The sequence below is a fragment of the Ochotona princeps genome, chromosome 15 (genome assembly GCF_030435755.1).
Source record: "Ochotona princeps isolate mOchPri1 chromosome 15, mOchPri1.hap1, whole genome shotgun sequence".
In the NCBI taxonomy this organism is placed as follows: domain Eukaryota; kingdom Metazoa; phylum Chordata; class Mammalia; order Lagomorpha; family Ochotonidae; genus Ochotona; species Ochotona princeps.
This window is the reverse complement of record NC_080846.1, coordinates 25,688,728-25,709,948: the sequence shown is the minus strand read 5'-3', so window position 1 is coordinate 25,709,948 and position 21,221 is coordinate 25,688,728. Positions and strand designations below refer to the sequence as shown.

At 44.3% G+C, this 21,221-nt stretch overlaps 1 protein-coding gene across 1 annotated transcript in view; it reads right to left on the bottom strand.

Moving 5' to 3' along the window:
• Positions 1 to 21,221, bottom strand: part of MYRFL (myelin regulatory factor like) — a 112,176-nt gene that overhangs the window by 47,596 nt on the left and 43,359 nt on the right. Inside the window, exons 3-10 of the mRNA XM_058673764.1 lie at positions 20,609 to 20,676; positions 20,263 to 20,521; positions 19,506 to 19,597; positions 13,062 to 13,212; positions 8,838 to 9,033; positions 6,159 to 6,235; positions 4,190 to 4,300; positions 2,612 to 2,702 (exon numbers count right to left, since the gene is read on the bottom strand). Coding sequence (XP_058529747.1) covers positions 2,612 to 2,702; positions 4,190 to 4,300; positions 6,159 to 6,235; positions 8,838 to 9,033; positions 13,062 to 13,212; positions 19,506 to 19,597; positions 20,263 to 20,521; positions 20,609 to 20,676 — 1,045 coding nt within the window. The remainder of the gene's footprint in view (positions 1 to 2,611; positions 2,703 to 4,189; positions 4,301 to 6,158; positions 6,236 to 8,837; positions 9,034 to 13,061; positions 13,213 to 19,505; positions 19,598 to 20,262; positions 20,522 to 20,608; positions 20,677 to 21,221) is intronic.

The window sequence follows — 21,221 nt, the reverse complement described above, 5'->3', positions numbered from 1 at the left end:
AGAATGGCTCAATTGTTTAATCTTGCCCCTTCAAGCTGGTTCATGTCCTGGCTGCTCCACTTCCCAATCAGCTTCCTGCTTGTGGCCTGGGAAAGCAGTGGAGGATGGCCCAGAGCCTTGGGACCCTGCAACTGCATGGGAGACTTGGAAGCATTCCTGGCTCCTGGGCTCCTGCAGCCAGTTGGGGAGTAAATAAGCAGATGAAAAATCTTTCTCTCTGTAGATTTGCCTTTCCAATAACTTTTTAAAAAATTTTAAAAGATAATTTTGTCTTATTTATCCATCTCAGAGTGCTGTTATGGGATTAATTTTAATCATGGGTGCATGAAAGTTAAGTCTCAAATGCATCCTGAACACACCACTGTTGGACACAGCAATCAGTCTATCCTATAACTGATAAATCTGCTTTCCTCAGCTAATACCATCCTGGCAATGGGACCTGCATCCAGGTGCAGGTGGGGAGTGATATAAAGGGTGTCCCTTGTAGGTGCTTAGGACAGTGAGATGTTTCCAGTGAGGGGAAGGGTAAGGGCTGGTGTTAATAATGTTTTAGAATAAACTTCTATGACTCAAGCACACTTGCAGAATGTAGGGTCTTCTAACTCTCCAAAAACATCTGGACTAGGAGAAAACTCCCACCTGGAACAGAATCATTTCTTAGAAATAAAAATGTGAGGGCTTGGCACGATAGCTTAGTGGCTAAAGTCCTCTCCTTGCATCCACCAGAATCCCACATGGGTGCCGGTTCGTATCCCAGCTACTCCACTTTCCATCCAGCTCTCTGCTTGTGGACTGGGAAAGCAGTCAAGGACAGCCCAAAGCCTTGGGACCCTTGTACCAATGTGGGAGAACTGGGGGAGGCTCCTAGCTCTTGGCTTCATATCAGCTCAACTCTGGCCATTGCAGCTATTTGGCGAGTGAAGCATTGGATGGAAGATCTTTCTCTCTCTCTTCCTCCCTGTAAACCTGACTTTCCAGTGAAAATAAATACATCTAAAACAAAAACTTTACAAAATAAAAATTTGTGATTAATATGACACATGATCTATGTCAAGAGAAATTTATTACTTTTACTATTCATATTGAAAATGAATTACAGAAACGTTCATCTTTTTGAAAGGCACCTTAAGGAGCTGAATGTCACTGTGCTTTGGGTACTTGGCAGGGCCCATCAGCTGGTTCCCTCTCAAGCTGTTTTGTGTGGATTCACAAAGCAGCCATAGTACAGCTTAGCAGGAGCTGCCTGTGGCAAACGCAGAGACCCTGTCAGCAGGTAAACGATTCCAAGTACGCAGGAGACCAGCAGACTGCCTGGCACAGGCAGGAGTCACCCAGCTAAGGATGGCATGGTCAGCACAGCCGATCCGTGTGCACTCTGAACAGAATGGCTTTGTCGGTCTTTATTCCTTTCTGAGAGAGGTCAGAAACAGTGAGCAGCTAGGGATCCCTGACTTGATTTTGAAGTAGAGGCGTTAGTGCAGTGCACTTGGCCAGAATATGCAAGACAGTGCGGTCCCTGCTGAGGATGTCTGGCACCAGTGCCATCCACTCCTGACTCATTCCCTGAGCCCGCTGTGGCTCCAGGGAAGCCCCCTTTGCTGCAGATAATCCCAGCCCTTACCCTGCAACATTTAAACACATGAGTGTGGACTCATGGTGGGGACTGCCATGAATACAGAGCTTGGTACCCTGACTTGGCCAACAGCATCACAGCGGGTACTTTGTTTCAGGCCAAGAGAAGCTCAGCTCCACGTGAGTATGAATGCATGCATCCCCACCCTCTCTGTGCCACTTCAAACACCCAGGACCAATGACACCTCCCCTCCCAGGGTGGCCAGGCCTGCACTCACCTGTTACCTCATGCCCTTGGCATCCACAGCAGTGGCCAGGCAGACCTCACACAGCCACGGCTCAGCTGCCAAGGGCCTTCTGCTCTCACAGCTGCCAAGCCTCTAGTCCACAGCTGTGGCCAATCACTCATTCAGCCAAATGTGGAGCTGTTTCCATTGGCTGAGCAGTGGCCTGGATGCCCTGGGGTCACTCATCACTTTGCAGCCTGGATTGCTTTCCTATTGCTTTCTCTGCCCCAAGAGCTTTCTCTGCCAGAGGGAACTAGGTCACCTTCCAGGCTCCATCATCTACAAACTGCATGGTCACCAACAAGCTGGCTTCTAGAGCCCAGAGTTCTCTGGATGTAAAGAACAGAACACCAAGGAAGATGATGTAAAATGGAGCCATATCTAACTTACTTAACCCACAGCCTAGGATACAGACTGAAGTCCTGGGTTTCTCAACCTCAGGATCACTGACATTTTGAGAGGAATTGTTCTTCATTGTGGGGGTTGTCCTGAGTACTCTAAGATAGTGTTGGGCAACAACCATATTCTCTACCTGCTAGATGGCAGTATTAATAACCAAGAACACTTTCCAGACCTTGTCATATGACCCTTGGGGAACAAATCACCCCTGGTTGGGAACCACGGTGTAAAGATAGAATAGGTTCTGCCATTATGATCATCCTATAATAGCACATTTCAGGCATCCCATTGGAAATTCAAATTCGACCCCCAGGCAAGAAAATCATTAAAAGAAACCAGAAAAATGAGCTTACCCTTACAATGATCCTTTCAGAGACATGGGCAGACAACAGATAGAACTGGTCTTGGTTAGCAGCGTATAGTCCAACCACCAACATGAAGTATCTAATTCAGAAACAACACATCAGAGAACACAGATAAAGTTTGTGCAAATACACCCTAATTAATCAACAGTTCATTTACCCATATTACTTATTTCAAGACTGCCTTTTGCCCCCACAGTGAAATTAGCAAGCAGTTGATCACTTGCTATTGCTCTGGGTCTACCCTTTGCGCATTGGAGACACTTGTGAGCTATTTTGTAGGCTCCTGGCAGCAGGAAGGCAGCCTTCCCTTTCCAATGAGGGGCTTGGGCTCACTGCATCTCACTCAGCCACATCCCTGGCCTTTCAGTAGTACAACACTGCTCACAAACAACAGGGAGCGTGTGGGAGACCCTTTGTCCAGAGATACCCAGGTCTTCATGGAGGATGACCCAGCAGGGTCTGCCCGCCACACAGGATCCTTCCCACCCCAGCCTGTTCTTGGCTGTGTAGCCTGAACCATCATCATTCTTGATTTGAGCCCAAGACCTGAACAACACCTCCCACCCCCAATTGCTCCAAGGGCAGTTCATGAGCAGTTATTTCAATTGCATCTTCATTATGATTCAATGACAAGTTTAAGATTAGATCAGTTCTTGAAAGCCAACTCCTTATCAAAGAAACTTTAGCTTAATTAAACAAAATAGAAAAAACCCTATCTGCCTGCATTAGTATTTTCGCTGGACTCTCTAGTCTCTAGGGAATAGGAATTTGGTCTGATATTTACATTAATTCAGCCATTACTGTAACCAGCTACCACAGAGAATTCAAAATGTGTCATATACCAGGTCTTGCAATTTACCTATGATCTTTCTTTTAGACACCAAAATATTCCTATTGAGACAGGAGATCATTCTTGCCCCATTCCACAATATGAAAAAACGAATCTCAGGGAGGATAGGTACCCAAAGTCACCCAGGTAGCAGAAGGCAAGATCTATGTTCTAAAACCAGTGGTTCTCCAATGCTAGCATACAGCAGAATTATCTGGAAGGCTGCTTCAAATGCAAAACACTGAGCCCCACAGCCAGAGGTGGGTCTGTAGGGAGGGTTGAGAACTTGCTTAGATCTCTATCAAGGCTCCAGACATTGTCTTCTCTGCTAGTTCTGGTAACACACTTTGAGACTCACAGGTCCAAATCATGAAGGCACATACATTTTCTTTTTTAACGAAAAAGTGACAGTGAAGCTCTAAGACTCAGAGTACTGCTCTGGCATCCAGCATGCCGGATTGAGAAAAGCACTCAATCCAACCTGCCTTGGCTATGAGGCATACACATGCAGGGACTTGGAGAATTGTGAGGGAATCAAGGTTGGCCAGGACCACGGCCATCATGGGGAGTGTGGACAGGAGAGGAAGAGTGTGGGCAAATGAGAGATGGGAAGAAGTTTGGAGAGGAAGAGAAAGGAGCATGGCAGTTCAGGGTGGCCCGGTTGCTGGCAGGCAGGGCCAGCAAGGTCAGAAGACAAAACACCCAGCCACCTCTGGTGTGCACAGGGACACAAGTACCTCTGGTCAGGATTTGGTTTCCCCTTCTTCCTCATGTTATTTGCTGTCGTTTCACTGAAGTGTAATCGTCCCAGCGTTACTTTGGTGACCTGGTCGGCCAGGAGATCAATTCTGAAACAACCAGCAGAAATACCAAGAGGTGGTAAGAGAACATGGAACCAGGGTCATATTAGATCCGTTCTTGGGCTCCTGTTCTCAGCACACTGGGGGGACAGCTTCTTGCAATCACTGATTGTTCATCAGGGAGCTAAGGCATTGTCAACAATGGCTGCCAGGGAAGGCTGTGGTTTGACCTTGAGTGTTGAGACATGCTGACTCAGCAAGAGCTCAAGCCTGGAGCTTCTGACTCCTAAGGGCCCCTGTGTTCCCCATGTGACCACCTAGGGATCTTGGCACTTGCATGGGAGGGAGAAAGAACACAGTTATCACCACTTCTCCAGATCGATTGGGAACAGCTTGCCAACTCTGCCACAAATCTGTCTTCTCCCAGCTTCCTGGTGGGAAGTAACTTCCTCCAAGAGGCAGCAGTCACAGGCAGCCCATGCAGTGTGGGAGGGCCAGTTGTACCAGGCAAGCCAAGGACTGAGCTCACACAAATGGTTCCAACCTGAGTGACCACCCATCTGTGCAGGCTGTAGAGCCCTCTTCTCAACTCAAATGCTGGGGACTCAGGATCAAAACCCAGGCAAATCAGTCCACATGCAACTCTCCGTTCCATCATGCCATAGAGCAGATTCCATCTTTGAACAAGCCATATTGCTTTGGACTGCCACATGCAGTCACATGCTTTGGATATGATCAGTCACCAGTCTTGTATGTTTCTATCTTGGACCTCATTGATCTATTGACACCGATGTAAAATAGAAGAAAAAATGAATTGCAAACACAGCATGTCACCACTGTGATGACTTAATGAAAAAGTAAAAGAAAGATCTAGCCATTATCTGTTTCAAGAAACCAAAGCTGTTAGCAAGGTTGCTAGTAAGCTTGTTACAAAACATAATGGTGATTTGGGATGAGCGCTTAGCCTAGTGGTTATAGCACTCTTTAGGGCACCTATCTCTGTTTCCTGTATCCTTGAGTTCAATGCTGGGCACCACCTCCTGACCCCAGCCTGGTACGAGTGCAGACCCTACAAGGCAGTCACGTAGCTAAGACAGCTCAAGTAGTTGAATTCTTGCCAAACACATAAAAGACCTGGTTGGGTTCTCAGATCCCAGGTAAAGCTCCCTGAATGTTGCAAACATTTGAGCTGTAACCAGCAGATAGCAGCTCACTCATTCTCTTGTTTTCTCTCTCTCCCTTCCTTTTTAATCTCTCTCAAATAAAAATATTTTTTAAAAAATCTCAAGAGTTGTTGTGGAAAACAGATTAAACCACCACCTGCAGTGCTAGCTTCCCATATAGACATAAGTTGGAGTTGCAGCTGTTCCGTTTCCTACCCAACTCTCTGCTAAGGCACTTGGGAAAGCACTGAAAAAGGACCCAAGTACTTGGACCACTGTACCCACACAAAGACCCAGAAGAAGCTCCTAGTTTTGGCCTGGCCTAGCCATGCCCATTGTCGCCATCTGGGGAGTGAACTAGCATTTGGAAGAGCTCTCTATTTCATATATATATATATTTTTTTTACACACACACATATATATATATATATATATATAAAGTCAGGAGATCGAGATATATATATCCCCCAGTCTCTGCATCTTTGTCTTTCAAATATATAAAATAACCCTGTTAAAAAAACACTTTTTGAAATGGTGATTTCAAAAGTGGTCCCTTTATAAAGAATTTCTTCACAATTTCAATGCATTTTACAGCTTCATTTTTTGCTTACAACCTATGTTCACAATACTAACTTATTATTCATTTAATTTCATACATTTTATTTTTAAAAAATGTAAAATAAATTATCCAACAATCTTCTTCATAAAATGTTTACCAAGGAATTCAGAAAATACATTCTTACTTAACAGGATTAAAAATCTTTTTGCTTCTGTCTGCTTGGGACTGTTCAATGGCAATTATTTGACTGGTGGCTTCTGCCTGTTTGAAAAAACAAAAGGTAAATGAAATATTAGATTATTAATTAAAATGTATAGCCATAGAAAGTGTTCAAGTTCTTATAAAGTTTACCAAGGTTCCATGCTAGGCCCTGGGTTGGAAGTACAAGTCATAGAAAAGGCACAGGAGAGGTTATGGCTCCTGCCTTAAAACAATGCATTATTGATTAGAAAAAAATACTGATAAAACTAAATGATAAAAAATGCTGATGAGATTACATGATGGAGCACAAGCAGAAGTGAATACAGAGTGACCAGCAGAGGATTGAAGCATCAGGAGCGATCACTGCAGGGAGGTAGTGCAAACAGAAGCTCTTTCATTCACTTCTTTAGTCTGAGACTATGCGTTGAGCATCTTCTGTGCACCTGACACCACACAAAGCTTTGGAATTAAAATGTAAACAAAGCTAAGCAAAATTCCTGCCCATTGGGGAGCTTATACTCCAGTACTGTGGAAGAAAACGATGCTATAAAATATAAATAAAGCATTTTTTCAGTTCCTACTACACACTATTCTTGCTAGTCTACGAATCTTGGCAAGGCATGGGAGGCCAGCCTGGAGCCACACAGTTTGTGGGGGCTCACACCACAACAATCTTTCTGGGAAACAACTGGGCAGTTACAGTAAGAACTGTAATGATGTTTCATCTTCTGGAATTTATCTCAAACAAAATGGGCACACACAGATATTCATAGCAGCTTCATTAACAGCAAACTGGAAATAAACAGACCTTCTCATAATACAGTTGATGAATTCATCTGATGCATCCATATAATAGTAAATTATATCATCTTTGTATATATTGTTTTATAGGGTCCTTTGTAGTAGCATATAATATTGTTTTCACAATCTAATGTTACAAACATGAGAAAAAGATCAAGAAAAACTGGGCTACCAAATGGTAGATTCCAACTACAAATAGCCTGTCTCTTGGTACATTTTTCTATCCATTTCTTTTAGTTATTCATTTCTGTTATGTTTCAACATTTTCACAATGAAACCACATTACTTTCATAACAAAAATAGGTGCTGTTACTGTAATTTGTTGTGCTTATTTTGGTCTTTTTATTACTGATTTGGTTTGGTCAGAGCTCAGTTTGGAGCAATAACAACTGATGTGTTCAGCAGCCACGCCCATTTTAGGAAACTTGGTGCCCAAGCCCAGGAGTGTGAAATCAAAACAAAGCATGTGGCTGATGAAGAGTCCCCACTAAGGAGCCAATGAGGCAATAACTTAACATTAAGTCATACAACCAGAGTCCTAAGCTCAGCTCTATCATTTACCATCCTAGGTGCACTGTGTAGGGCTCCTACACAGGGCTCCGTTTCCCCACTTTTAACTACAGAAGGGAGGTACTGACTGAATTAGTGTCTCTTTAGAAGAATCTCATGAAAACCATGCACCTACTCATACAAAAAAAGCATCAACATAAATAAGAGCACAATGCTTAAGAAAAAAGTGGGCCTGGCGCAACACCCTAATGGCTAAAGTCCTTGCCTTCCAACTGCCAGGATCCCATGTGGATGCTAGTTCGCGTCCCAGCTGTTCTACTTCCCATCCAGCTCCCTTCCTGTGGCCTGGGAAAACAGTAGAGGATGGCCCAAAGCTTTGGGAGCCTGCACCCACATGGGAGACCCAGAAGACGTTCCTGGCTTCTAGCTTCAGATCAGCTCAGCTACTGAAGTGTTAGGGCTACTTGGGGAGTATATCAGAGAACAAAAGCTCTTTCTTTCTGTCTGTCCTTCTATCTGTAAGCCTGCCTTTCCAATAAAAAGAAATATATCTTAAAAAAAAAAGTTGGTGTGGGTCCAGTTGGTGGAGGTCCAATATGGGTACCATTTTGAGTACCAGCTGCTCCACTTCTAATTCAGCTTCCTGCTAATGGTGCCTGGGAAAGCAGCAGAGGATGATTCAAGTCCTTGCATCCCTACACTCACATGGGAGACCCAGAAGAAGCTCCTCGCACCTGGCTTTGGCCTGGCCATGCTCTGGCCATCATGCCATCACAACCATTTGGGGAGTGATCCAGCAGATAGAAGGTTGCTCTCTCTCTCTCTCTGTTTTTTTTTTTTTTTTTTCTCTCACTATCTCTTCTCTTCTCTTTCTGTAACTCTGAAATAAATAATAAATCTTTCTTTTTAAGTTAGTGAAAGAAGTGTAGGATTTGTATGCTGACAACTAAGGAACTATGATTTGAAGTGATGTGTCAGTTTCCAAGTCTAGGCCTAGTAAGTTGCTGCTTCCAATTCCTGGGTTTGAGAGCACTTAGTCAGCAGAACCCATGTCCCATGCATGTCCAGGGAGAGCTGCACAGGGAGAAGCTCTAGGGCTTCCTAGGCCTGGTTCCTGCCCGTTTGACTGACAGCAGGTGCCCAGCCCCAACTTGACAGGCGTGAGCAAATCATCTTGGAATAGTTTCTAAACAGAGATAGGGAATCATTAAAAAGCTCTGATGCAGTTGTCGATGTGTGTCATTGTTATTTTAAGTCACTGAATTTGGGAGTACTTTTTTATATGGTAACAGACAACTGTAATGTTTACTAAATGTTGCTGCACTTAAATTCAGTTAAATAAAATACTTACCTTAATTCCAAAGGCTTTCAAATAAAACATTTCTATTGGCTTTAAGCCCATTTGGGTTTTCACAAATTTTGGATTCCCCCAAACTTGGACATGGACGGTTATCTGAAAATGGTTCTTCTTTTGGCAAACAAAAGCTTCATCTACTGGTGAAAAATTAAACCCTTTGTCTGTGATAACTTGATAGCCCACATCAGGTCTAGGGAAAAAAAGAATCCAGAAATCAATTTCACACATTTTCTTTCATTAAAAATATTACTTGTATAAACACCTCAAGAAAACACATTATGGAAAGTGCCTTTTACCATATGTAATCAATGGATGTCTTGCATGTTTACAGGTAAAATGAAAATGACATTTCAAAGCTTCACTGGCTCCTTCCTTGTTTTTAATCTGCTCATAGGAAGAAGTACAATTGCTGCCAAATGGAAGTTTTGTTTCTCAGAATGCCTTTGTACTTTGCCCTTTCTAGACTGCTAATCTACCTCCACATTACTATAGAAAGCCATTGGATATAAGTCAAGAAGTCACAGCACTCACTTGTGAAATACATGTAACAGAATTCATCTCTTTCCTCCTGTAAATGGGGTCTCTGAATTCCATCAGAAACACCACACTCAAAAACCATTTAAGAGGGTGGTGCTGTGGTATAGCAAGTTAAGCTGCCACCTGGGATGCCGGCATCCCGTACCAGCACTAGGTCATGTCTCAGCCATTTCACTTCCAATCCAGTTCCCTGTTAATGCTTCTGGGAAAGCAGCAAAAGATAGTCCAAGTGACTGGGCCTCTGCCACCCATGTGGGAGACATGGAAGAAGTTCCTGGTTCCCAGCTTATGCCTGGCTCAGCCTTCATTACTGTGGCCAGTTAGGAGCCAGTGGGTGGAAGATCTCTCCCTCTATGTCTATAGCTCTGCTTTTCCAATAAGTAAATAGATATTTAAAAGGAAAATCATTCAAATAAGCAAACATTCAATTTCTGGGTAGCCATATAAAAAGCAGACTGGTCAGAAATACCAGGCATAGGTTTACATCAAGTTAACCAGAACCACTCACACCACTGATTGATAACATATTTTATTAGAACATAGACATTCCTTTTTTCCCTCCCAATCTAACAATAACTCTGAAAATCTACCATGGTGATTATTCTGCAGAAAGGACTAGGATAAATAATAGGGTATTAGACAAAATCACTGCTTTATTCATTCTATCATCACTATTTCCTTTTCAAAATCAATTCATTTATTGGAGAAGCAGAGAGACAGGGACAGCAAGATAAAGAGAGCAAGTGACCAGCTACTGGTCCAGTCCCCAAAGGATGCAATAATGGGGATGGGTCAAAGGCTGGAACTGGGGTCACAACCAAGTTTCCCACATGGGAGTTAGGGACCTAACTAACCTGAGACATCACCTGCTGCCTTCTCGGGTGCATAGTTAGCAGGCTGTAATGAAGAGGGGTCTGAGACCTACCCTGAGACATTCTCTATAGAACACAGATATGCTAACTGGGCTCTTCATCAGACCAAACAGCTTTTCCATCATTGCTACTGTCTCTACATATCAATGCTTAATACATTACTTTTAAAAATATTAATAAAATATATTAAACATATAACATTATCAAGCAGAAAAAAAATGTGAAGTTTGTAACTTCTACAGTTGTAAGTTTTCCCATACACATTTTAGATATCGAATAGGATTTTGGTCTTCTTTTTAATTTCTCATAAAGGCAAACAGAAATTATATCAGAGCAATTTTCTCCCTCTGAATTTACTTCTCAAATGCTACAAATGGTTGTGGCTGAACCACAGCCAAAGCTGGGAGCCAGAAACTCAATCCAGCTCTCGGACATGGTAACAGGGACCCAATGACTAGCATCAACATGGTTGCCTCCTTGTGGTCAGCATTAGCAGGCAACTGCAAGTCAGGCATTCAGCCCAGTTACTGGGAGGCAGAACATGGCTATTTTAGCAGCTAGGCCAATGAACTGCCCTGGATTTAATTTCCTAGGGTTTCTAAACATGAATCATTCTCAAGGATTCTCTTCCTAGGACCCCCAGCAGAAGAGCAGAATACACTGCTCTCCCACTACTGTGTGGATCTTTGCTTCCTGGATTCTCAATGCGGATGGCTGAACTAGTGCAAAGGAGCAACAGGGTCTCCACATTTTCCTATAATTTTAGAAGCTGGAACCATCAGTGGCTACCTCAGCCCAGAAGGATCCCTGCTCCTTGCAGGTCCTCCACTGTGCCTCAGGCCACTGCAACAGCAGGTCAGGCAAAGGCAAGCACACCCACTGTGGGAAGAATTGGATGAGGATATAAGGATTATGCTGTGCCCTCCAGGAGCTTTAGGCTAACTCACATGACTTGAATTAAGCCACTTCCATGCTCATTTAGAGGCCAGGTGGATAGACCTGTACTGGTTTGACCACAGAATTTGGGGGCTTGGGGGTAAGCTTCCATATTTTGCTGTCGAGAACTCTGAAGAAGGTAAGGTTTACAAGGCAGGCACAGTGACCTGAAATCTAAGGACAGCTGAATGTTAAAATGCAACCAACAAGAGTGACACAGTTGAGGGTCAATATGACCCTTAACACCAAATCTCTGCTTACAGAAAATTATTCTCATTACCTAAGAATGGCAATTTTGCTTTAGACATCAAAAGTGATGGATATAGTCGACTACACTGACTTTTCATAACTGACTTTGACAAGCCAGGTCTGAGGCATCATTTAGGGAAAAAAAAATGATAGGATAGAATTTAATTCTGAATGTACTGCATTGTGGGTAATTTATGGAGGCAGTATTTTGTTAACAAAAGAAAGCAGAGTTATCTGCATAGAGGCAAGTAATTTTCTGTCTTAACATTATAAAACAGTTAAATCAGGAGAGCCTGAATTTTATTGGCGATGAACATGCCTTCCTTTTTTGCTTAGCAAAAGTGAATTATGGCTAAACATTCAAAATAAGCTGCCTGTTTACCTTTGAGTTGATACCATCTGTGTTCTTTTATTTCAGATCACTGGAGCAGAGATGGGCTGCTTAACTAAACTTAAAAAAAATCTCTTCAAGTAAGAAGAGAGATAACCCTTTCCTTGAAAATTTGATCAGCTTAGATGCACAGGGGCTGGGAAACACTATAGGATGTAACTAAGCTACTTTCTCTGGCCATACCTCAGCCCTTACCTGTAAGGAAGAACACGGACTGCTCCCCTGAAGATAATCAGATGAAGACTAAGACTCAAAACCTACAGACCCTAATTGCTCCAAGTGAACGGGACTTAAAGTCGTCACATTTGAATACTACTTAGCTTTGTGATATCTCCTATTAGACACACCAGCTCTCAATGTTTGTTAACTCCTTGAGGGTTTCTTTTTTAAACCAGTTCTCCATTCTGGTACATCTAACTTAAAAATACTACAATAAACTAGGCTATATTTGAATTTTGAAAATATTAAGAGGACCCTCACGTATATAGCCTATTATTTCTCATTTCATGTTATATTTACTTATATGAGAATCCTGTTTTTTTCACCATTAACACTTTTTAGAGCTTCAAGAAGGCATCTATAGTCTGTGAAACTTTCAGAAATCTTAGGCAAATTATATCCCAAAGAGTAAAGAGAAGCTCTAACCAATGTTTAAAAATAACAGTATTCACATTTTGTTCTTGAAATATAATGTGATAAAACAGGTGAAGTTTTGTAGGATAATTTTATGATTTTTATTTCAGTCTCTTAATACAAGGAAACCATGGGCTATGATTGCTGCAGAGTATATCAATAAGGAACTTAACAACAGTGACTCATAGCATGGATGATGAGGGTGGACACTAATAATTTAAGGTGGCCCAAAAAAGAGTTCTGTGGTATTGTAGATTAACAGCAGGATGAAATACTATTGATTGGGAAAGCTGCCTTTTCTGGCTTTTAGTTCAATGGAACTGTTGATCCCCAAGAGTCCCTCTCCCTCCATCACCTAGTGGGCAGATTATAATGAGTTGGAATTACACATCTGGGTTCCTGCAGGCCGAGACACGGCCTGAGTATTCATTAGTTGGGCTACAAAGCACAAGAGATAAGGCAGACATGTTCTCATTGACCCATCCCACTTAACCAGGGGTGGCATCAAAGCCCAAATACCAAAAACTCAGTCCAGAGAATTAGTACTGCCTGTCCCCACTGCAATCTCCAGCTTATCTCAAGGGTCATAGGGTCACTTACAGCTTTTCATAGTGTCCGTTCAACAAGCTGTGCCAAGGAACACTATGGTAGGGCTGCCACTTCAGAGCAGGGGAGCACTGGTCCGCAGGTATCCCATTCTGTCCCTCACTGTCGTGGTTCTGTATGTCACCGTTGAGACTCCTACTTGTCACTGCAAGGAAATCAGTGGGTTAGACCCTTCCTACCAGACTACTCGCCCAGGATCCAAAGGCAGCTGTGTGGAATAGACAAAAGGACCACATGTGAGGCCAAACAACCATGCAGGAGATGCCAGGTATCAGGAGACAGGAAGGGCATCACTGGCCCAACTGTCCATCAGCACAAAGAGTGGATTGAGCTCAGCGAATCTCCAAGCGCAGGTGGTGAGCACTGGTTGGAAACCTCTCTTTCATGCCTATCTGCCCTGTTACCTGCAGTTTCCCCTCCCAGTCTGTGTGGTTCTAGTAAAATCTTTGCCCAGCCCTAGGAGGGCAATGATCAAGGCTGGACCCATCACAGTAGAGCATTAAGCCAAGCCCAAAGGGTCTGAGCATCTCAGGGGATCTAGGTACAGAGATGCTGGCTCTTTTGCATGAGGTTTGAGCCTCCATCTCCAAGAGTTGCTGGCGCCTTCAGGGACGTGAGACAAAGCCCATTTGGGAATGAAACCAGCAGACACAAGAAAGAGGCAAGAGTGAAGGGTGTGCAGGGCTGATGATGGGATTAAAGTTCTGGGAACCACTCCTTAATGCTCAGATTACAGGAGCCAATGGAACCCTAGGTTTTGTTTGTTCTTTGTTTTTATCCCCCATAAGGCAGTGTGATTTGTTGTTGTTGCTGTTCCCGTCTGGTTTCACTTTTGTAGACTGTAACCAACGTGATGTAATTGGGTGCAGGCTCTTGTGGGCCCATGGTTCTGAGGTTCTTCTAAACTTAAAGGAGTTATTTATTCATTTAGAGAGTCTCCCTTCCTTTGGCTGAGAAACAGAAATTCAAAGTGCCCATCCCACCCATCTTGCAACGTTACCCAAGCAGACAGAACGAGACAACAGAAAGGAGAGCACTGCTAGAGGCTACAACCAAGATAAAGTAACAGAGAAGATCTTGTTAGTATGCAATATCAACTGGATGAAATCGCTATTTGTGTCTGCCAAAAATGGTGAAATAACAGCAATTTCACTTGGGCAACCAACTATTTTTGCATAATCCTTGCAAGTTGTTTATCTTAATTGAGTATGCCTCTCCAACTGTACAATTCAGTCTCGGCTGCTTTTCATGAGAAATGCTAGTGGGTCTTTTGCTGGTTTGGTTTTCACCTAACTCCTTGGCTGTCACTCACGCTTGACATGAACAAAGGGAAGCAGCACGTGTGTGAAAAGCCAGGTGCAGCAAGGACAGAGGAGCCAGACATCGGCCTCTGTAGAACATGCCTGCTTAGCTCACAGCATGGAAAACACAGCAGAAAAGGGCATACTTTTATTATCTAACTTTTCTTTCTTATATTTCCCTTGAGGACTTCCTAAAAAAAAATAAACAAACAGCTTCTTCAGGTTACTTTAGATCCCAAATGTCACAGAAAATGTATTTTTCTCAGAGTATTATCCTTAAATGTCAGCTAAAAGAAGAACACCTTTTTGTATTTTTTTTCTTTTTTTCTTTCTGTGTGTGTATGGTTTTTATAAACCACCTCTTTTGGAAAGATTTTTCAAGCTTCTGAAAGTCTTTCTCTACCAAGAACACTGGACATGGGCAAAGTGAGGAACTCTCTTATGCCTTCAAATGCTCCTGGACCTGAAATTTATTTTTTAAGCAAAAACAACACGACCAAAATATTTCCATGGTTCTCCAGTTTACACCAAATTCGAAGAGGAAACTTAGTTCTTTCTTCCCTTTCTCCCATAACAGAGAAAGAATCAAAAGCTGGGACTATAATCAGATCAGTGTGGTTTTGAATTTCAACTCAATGCTCTGTGACTGAACACTGTTACTAAAATAGTTTAAATTGTATGACTTTTGGTTTTCTGGTCCGTGAAATGGGAGTAATCACCTGGTACCCTCCAGGGTTCTTGGAGGGATCTACTGAGTAACATCTATAAAGGGTTTTGTGGCTCAGAGTCAGCCACCAGGGAGAGTTTAAATAATGGTCCTTTTACAAAGAATTATTGGGACAGGCATTCGGCACAGCACTTGGGAAGTCTCTGTCCCATGTCACAATGCCTGAGCTGAGGTCTAAGCTCCACTTCTGATTACAACTTCCTGCTGATGCCCACTCCTAGGAGGTAGCAGGAGGTAGGTAACCTGGGTACTTGGGTCCCTGGCCATTCCCACAGGAGACCCAGAATAGGATCTGAGCTTCTGGATTTGATGTGAACCTGGCTGTTGCTTCTGTTTGAGCAGTGAGCCAGCAAATAGAACATCTTTCTCTCGTGTCTTTTTCTCTCTCTGATTTTCACATAATATACATAAACTAATTAAATTTTCTTTTTTTAAAGATTTATTTATTGGACATCATATTTACAGAGAGAAGAGACAGAGTTCTTCTGTCTGCTGGTTCACTTCCCAAGCAGTCACAATGTCTGGAGCTGAGCTGATCCGGGAGCCAGGAGCTTCTTGTGGGTCTCCTGTGTGGGTGCAGGGTCCCAAGGCTTTGGGCCATCCTGGACTGCTTTCCCAGGCCACAGGCAGGGAGCTGGATGGGAAATGGAGCAGCTGAGACACAAACTGGCACCCATATGGGATTCCCGTGCATGCAAAGCAAGGACTTTAGCCACTAGGCTGCTGAGCCAAACCCAGTTAAATTTTCTTATTAAAGTAAGTAGTGGCACTGTCCTTATCAACTGTGCATGCTTCAGTTGAATGACTCCAATATTCCCAAAAATACTTTGGTTCTTGGCCTCCCTGGTAACTCTATCTGATATGCAGACACCTAACCGAACACCCACTAACTCCTGCTCTTCTCTGCTCCAGCATGGTCAGCAGGTGAACACACTAGGTACCTGGCCAAAGACCAGTATAAGCTCTCCAGAAGCTGAGGGAGGAGCAGGTCCTTCAGGAGAGCCACATTTCCTGCCCTCTCCCATCTCAACAGCAGAGGTTTTCACGGAGTCATTCCAAACTGGAGTGACAGGATCATGGCTTCCCTGGGAGTTACTCACCAGCTGGTCAACCCTAGGGACCGGATTCTGGCACTACAGGCCCACAGTGAAATCCCAGGCACAAGCTTGGGCTCATTTGCCATAATACACGCTCCATATGTTGGCTTCTATTGACCAGCATCATATGCATGAGATTTCTGTTCTTGTTGCAAATGGCAGTCCTTCACTCATTGTCATGGCTTGATCATCATCTACTCATAGTAGAAATATTCTGCCAGATGTTTCCAATCTGTGGTTTTTACAAGCCATGCTGCACAGACTGGGTTGCACATACCTTTTGGTGAGCACATGTATACCCTTCTTTTAGGTTTATTCCATGTGTGGAATCACTAGGTTGTAGGACATGCAGATGCTGCCAAATAGACTTCAAACGCAGCTAAACTAGAAAGTTTCTTAATCTCATTTAATGAATGTGCAGTTGATATTTCAAAGACCTGAAATAACCTGCCCAGTGTCACAACTGATGAGTGGAAGAGACAAAATTCAATGCTTACTATTCCCTCCTTGCTGTTCTGACAATTTCCTGAGAAAAACAGGCAGAATAGAGAAGCAGAAGAGGGATCAGGAAACTGCTCAAGTTCCAACCTTTGAGGGGAAAAAACAAAAACATCGCAGGTTGCAGGTAACGTGGCTGTGGCTGTCTGAGATATCTGCATCCCATATAAGGCCTAGTTTGTGTTCCAGCTGTTCTGCTTCTGATCCACCTCCTTGCTAAAGGCCTGGAAAGCAGCTAAAAGATGGCCTTGGTGTTTGGGCCCACGCACCCTCATGGGAGACCTCGATGAAGCCCATGGCTCCTGGTTTTGACCTGGCCTGGTGCTGGACCTTGTAGCCACTGGAGAGTAAATCAACAGATGAAAGATCTTTCTCTCTCCTTCTCTCTCTGCAATTCTGAGAGAGAGAGAGAGAGAGAGAGAGAGAGAGAGAGAGAGAGAGAGAGAATCTTCCAACTCAAAATGGGAGCAATTGCCAGGGCTGGGTCTCTCTTGCCTCTCAGCAGCGGGAACCCTCAGGGCCAGCCTCTTCTTGATTTTCAAATGAGAATCTTAATTTCCCTTCTGACTCCCCAGCGCCAGTTCAGATGGTGCACCACTCACCAGGAATCACAGGGAACAGCCTCACGTCTGGAAAACCCTCTTGTAACTGAAGTCCCAAAAATAAGAGGCTGAAGGCTTCCTGGGGAAGGCACGTACCCTTTCATACTTGGGGTTCAGTTCAGGTGAGACCAGGTACCAGCTAGTGGGAACCTGCCAAGCTACAGCTTTTCCCAGGAGCAAGTGTTTCCTTCTGCTCTCACCAGGGATTTTGCATTTTGACCCTGTCAAAGAGGCTCTTGAATCCCTCTACCAAAGTGCATTTCTTGTGAGAAGGTTGCCAGAACAGCCTCATTGGCTGATTCACAATACCTTCTCCCATCAAAATATGAACTCCATTCAAGTCCATGGCTTTACCAGAAATGCCTCTTTCCTGGAGCCACATGGCATGGCTCTGCTATGACAGATAGTTCTCCATTAGTAAGCTTCTGCAAAAAAACATAAGCTGTAAAGAAAAATATAGCACATGGATTAACTATATAGCCTTTTTTAAAACAAGAGAGACAAAGAGCTGGAGCCCTCATGTTGACTGGAACTGTTGCCTGCAACCAGTTCTCTTCAGCCAACTTTTCATTGTCCTTGCAATAGGATTGAAACCAGGGCCTCAAGAATTCCTGTCTGATGGCACCTGCCAGTTGCTATCCCATGGCCCATCTTGAGGGACTGTGAGAAACAAATGCCCTTTTGGGATGGCAGCCAAAAACTATCCCAAGAAGAAGCTCTACTCTGGACTGACCAGGATGCTGTACAATCTTCTGCTTTGGGCACAAAAACTCCTGGAAGGTCTGAGTGACTCACTTTGGACACTTCTTTCTCCCCTCCCCCTGCAGATCTGGTAGGGCATGGGTGGGAGGATGAACAGATGGTTCCACCTTCTGGCTAAGAATTCACTCAGCCTATTAGGGAGAATCCTAAGACACTGCAGGCTGAAGGCAGGGATCCCTGAAGAAATTAGTATCACCTCACACTGGACGTGGGCAGCTCTAGATTATCCAAAAAGGGGGTTTCCATGAGCAATTTTAGTTTCTGGGGTTGAAAAAAGAAATCAACTTCTGTCCACCTAAAGGAATGGAGCAGTAAAAGATTCACTTGGGCAAATGTTGGATGCCTAAGCACTCTCTAGGGATGGGCACTTGGAGACTTGACGGAGAGGAGGTCATTATCCCCTAAAGACCTCCATGGCTGGTTGGCATTGGAGCTAAAACCAGAGGTCCCCACTGGCTGAGATGGCACCCTACAGGTGTTGAAGGCAAAGGCAGCAACCTTGGGTGGTGAGTGACATATTGCCCTTTGCAGGCTAGAAAAGCCACACACACACACACACACACACACACACACACACACTCCTGGCAGTAGAAGCTTCCAGAGTTTGGGATTCTGCAAGAGGGAACCCTCATGCCAAGCTGATGCAGGGACCTGAGATAGCAACTTGCACTCTGAGCACAGGGCACTATATATACGTCCTCCACTGGAGAATCTACAGTGGCTAAGAAGCCCAGAGAATTCATTTTGAAAATTCTCAAATTCAAGTCCTCAGACTCCAAATGATCAATTTGCTCACAACTTGGTGAAAACTAGGTTGACTGGCCCCTAGGGCATCAGATTCTGCCTACAGAGGATTTCCAACATGATTTTAGAAAATTTCAAAGCTCTACTGGAACTTTCTGGTTTGATGTGAGGATGAGGAAAGCTCAACCTTCTACCCTCCCACTGCCCTGGAGAAATCCTCTAGTCTTGCTTCTTAGAGTGCCTTCCAGGAACCAGCAGCATTGAGAGATCACTAAAAGGGTAGGCCTTAGACCCCAGATCAGATTCACGGAGTCAGAATCTGCACTTAACCCAAATCCTCATGCTGTTCTACACACATCACAGTTAAGGAGAATGACGCTAAACAAGGCGCTGAATGCAGCAGCAAGCTCTTGTGGTTGGCAGTTGTTGCAAACCTTCCCCAAGCCCTGAAGCCCAGGTCTTCTGAGACATGGCACTCCTAAAGTGGAAATCCTGTGGTTGTACCTGCACCCAAGAGGGAACAACCTCTCCTGGGAGCACATGAGTGACCCTACCTGTTTGGAAAGGCATAAGCAGAGGGAAGACAGCCTGGAGTCTCTGTGAATGGGAATGTAATCTTGTAAGATTGCTCAAGGCTGCTGACAAACCTTGACCCAGTGGCCAAAGGTTTGCAGGTCATGATCTTGTCCCTCCCCAGGTTTGCTCACTTGATCTGGAGTAGTGAGGCCACACTTGACAGTCTTCAGCATCCTCCAGGGCCTGCGTGTGTTTCCTCTTCTTGGTTGGGGGTAAGGAGGCACTAGAATGACGAAGCCAGACATTAGGATTTTTCTTTGCTTTCTCATGTTCAATTAGTTCAATCTCCCAGGTATCCGCTCTCCCCTATCCTAAGGCTAACTCCAGTTAGTTAAGGTTCTTTATGTCTTACAAGTCAGAAACTTAGCTTTTTTTTTTTTTAATTTTCAAGGAGTCTGAGATTCACCTGCCTGGAAAACAGACTTTTCCAAAGGCAAATCACTCATGGTGAGAGGACAAGAACATAAAACTCTGGTGTAGGTCTTTGGGTGACGTTTTAACCACTTTTTTTTTTTTTGTCACCCTTTGCACTTTTGTCACCAAGATCTGATGGAAAAAGGAGGGAATGACGGGCAAAGACTAGTAGTCAATAACAGCTGACGGATACTTTTCTGGTGGTTTACTCATTTCCGTCTAGTGGATTCACACACAAACAGTGCTTTCTCCTTCAGGCAGAAACTCCCTGTGCCTTTCTGACACTTGAGCTTTTTGCTGAATGAGGGCCTTTGTGTTTCTTGGGTTTTTAATTAAAAGACGGGCTGGTCACGTCCTATATGCATCTCAACGCTGCCACCTGCTGGAGAGGAGTCCATGGACCGCTCTACACGGCCAGCTCCTGCCAAGGGCTTTCTCCTGAGGTCGCGCCTGCCTAATGCTGGTTCCCTTTACCCAGAGACGTGGCACAGAGATTGCTGATGGTGAGAGCAACTTAGCCCCAGGTGGGAGGATGTGCATGGGTCCAGAGGGGTGGCAGGATGGCTGGTGTCGAGGTAGCAGGTGGGCAAGCCGCCGTGGGTTTGGCTGGAGCAGTTCAAGGCAGCCATGCTCTGCAGAGGACGTGTGGGCAGCATTCCAGCAGCAGCTGTGGTGTGGAGACAAGTTGCTGGGGCCATCCTGGCTGCAGGTCTCAAGGTCTGGTGGCAGGCACCTGGGGAGGAAAACACAGCAGCAAGTGCCTCTACTTCTCACCACCCAGCTTCTGAGAAGAGGCAGCACGGGGCAAGACCTCACTCACCTTCGACCTGTGGAGGAGAGTAGGGGTCTGATGTGGAATAGGGTGGAGTGTCAGGGAGCTGGCGTTGCCTGAGGATTAGAGACACAGATTGCTTTGTGCTCGGCTCTTTCCCATCCGCTAGAGTTATGTCCCTAGCGGGAGGCAGCTCCCACAACGGAGATACCAGGTGTTCTGGGTGTGGGACATGCCAAACGCAATCCAATGTCCACACACATGGTAGAATGACTGGTTCTGAGATCCAGTTCTCCCAGTCCCTAGCTGCAGCCATAAATCAGTGCTCAGGCTTCCATTTTCTCTACTACAAAATAGGAGTAATCATCACATCCAGGTCATATCAGTGTTGTGAAAACAAAGGAGGACAATGTCTCAAAATCCACAACATCCTGCTCCAGACCCACTGCCTGTGCAGTGGAGTTTGACTGCTGCCACTATGCCATAACATGCTCAACATACATACACGAGAGAGCTGCTATGCATGCTCTTTGGCCTAAGGAGGTATGAATGCTGCCCCTTAGCATGCAGAAATTCCGGACACGAGGACCATTTGATTTTCACCTCATTTTTCTTGGTTAAGATTCCAATATGATACAAGGAAGAGAGAAGTTTGTTTTTA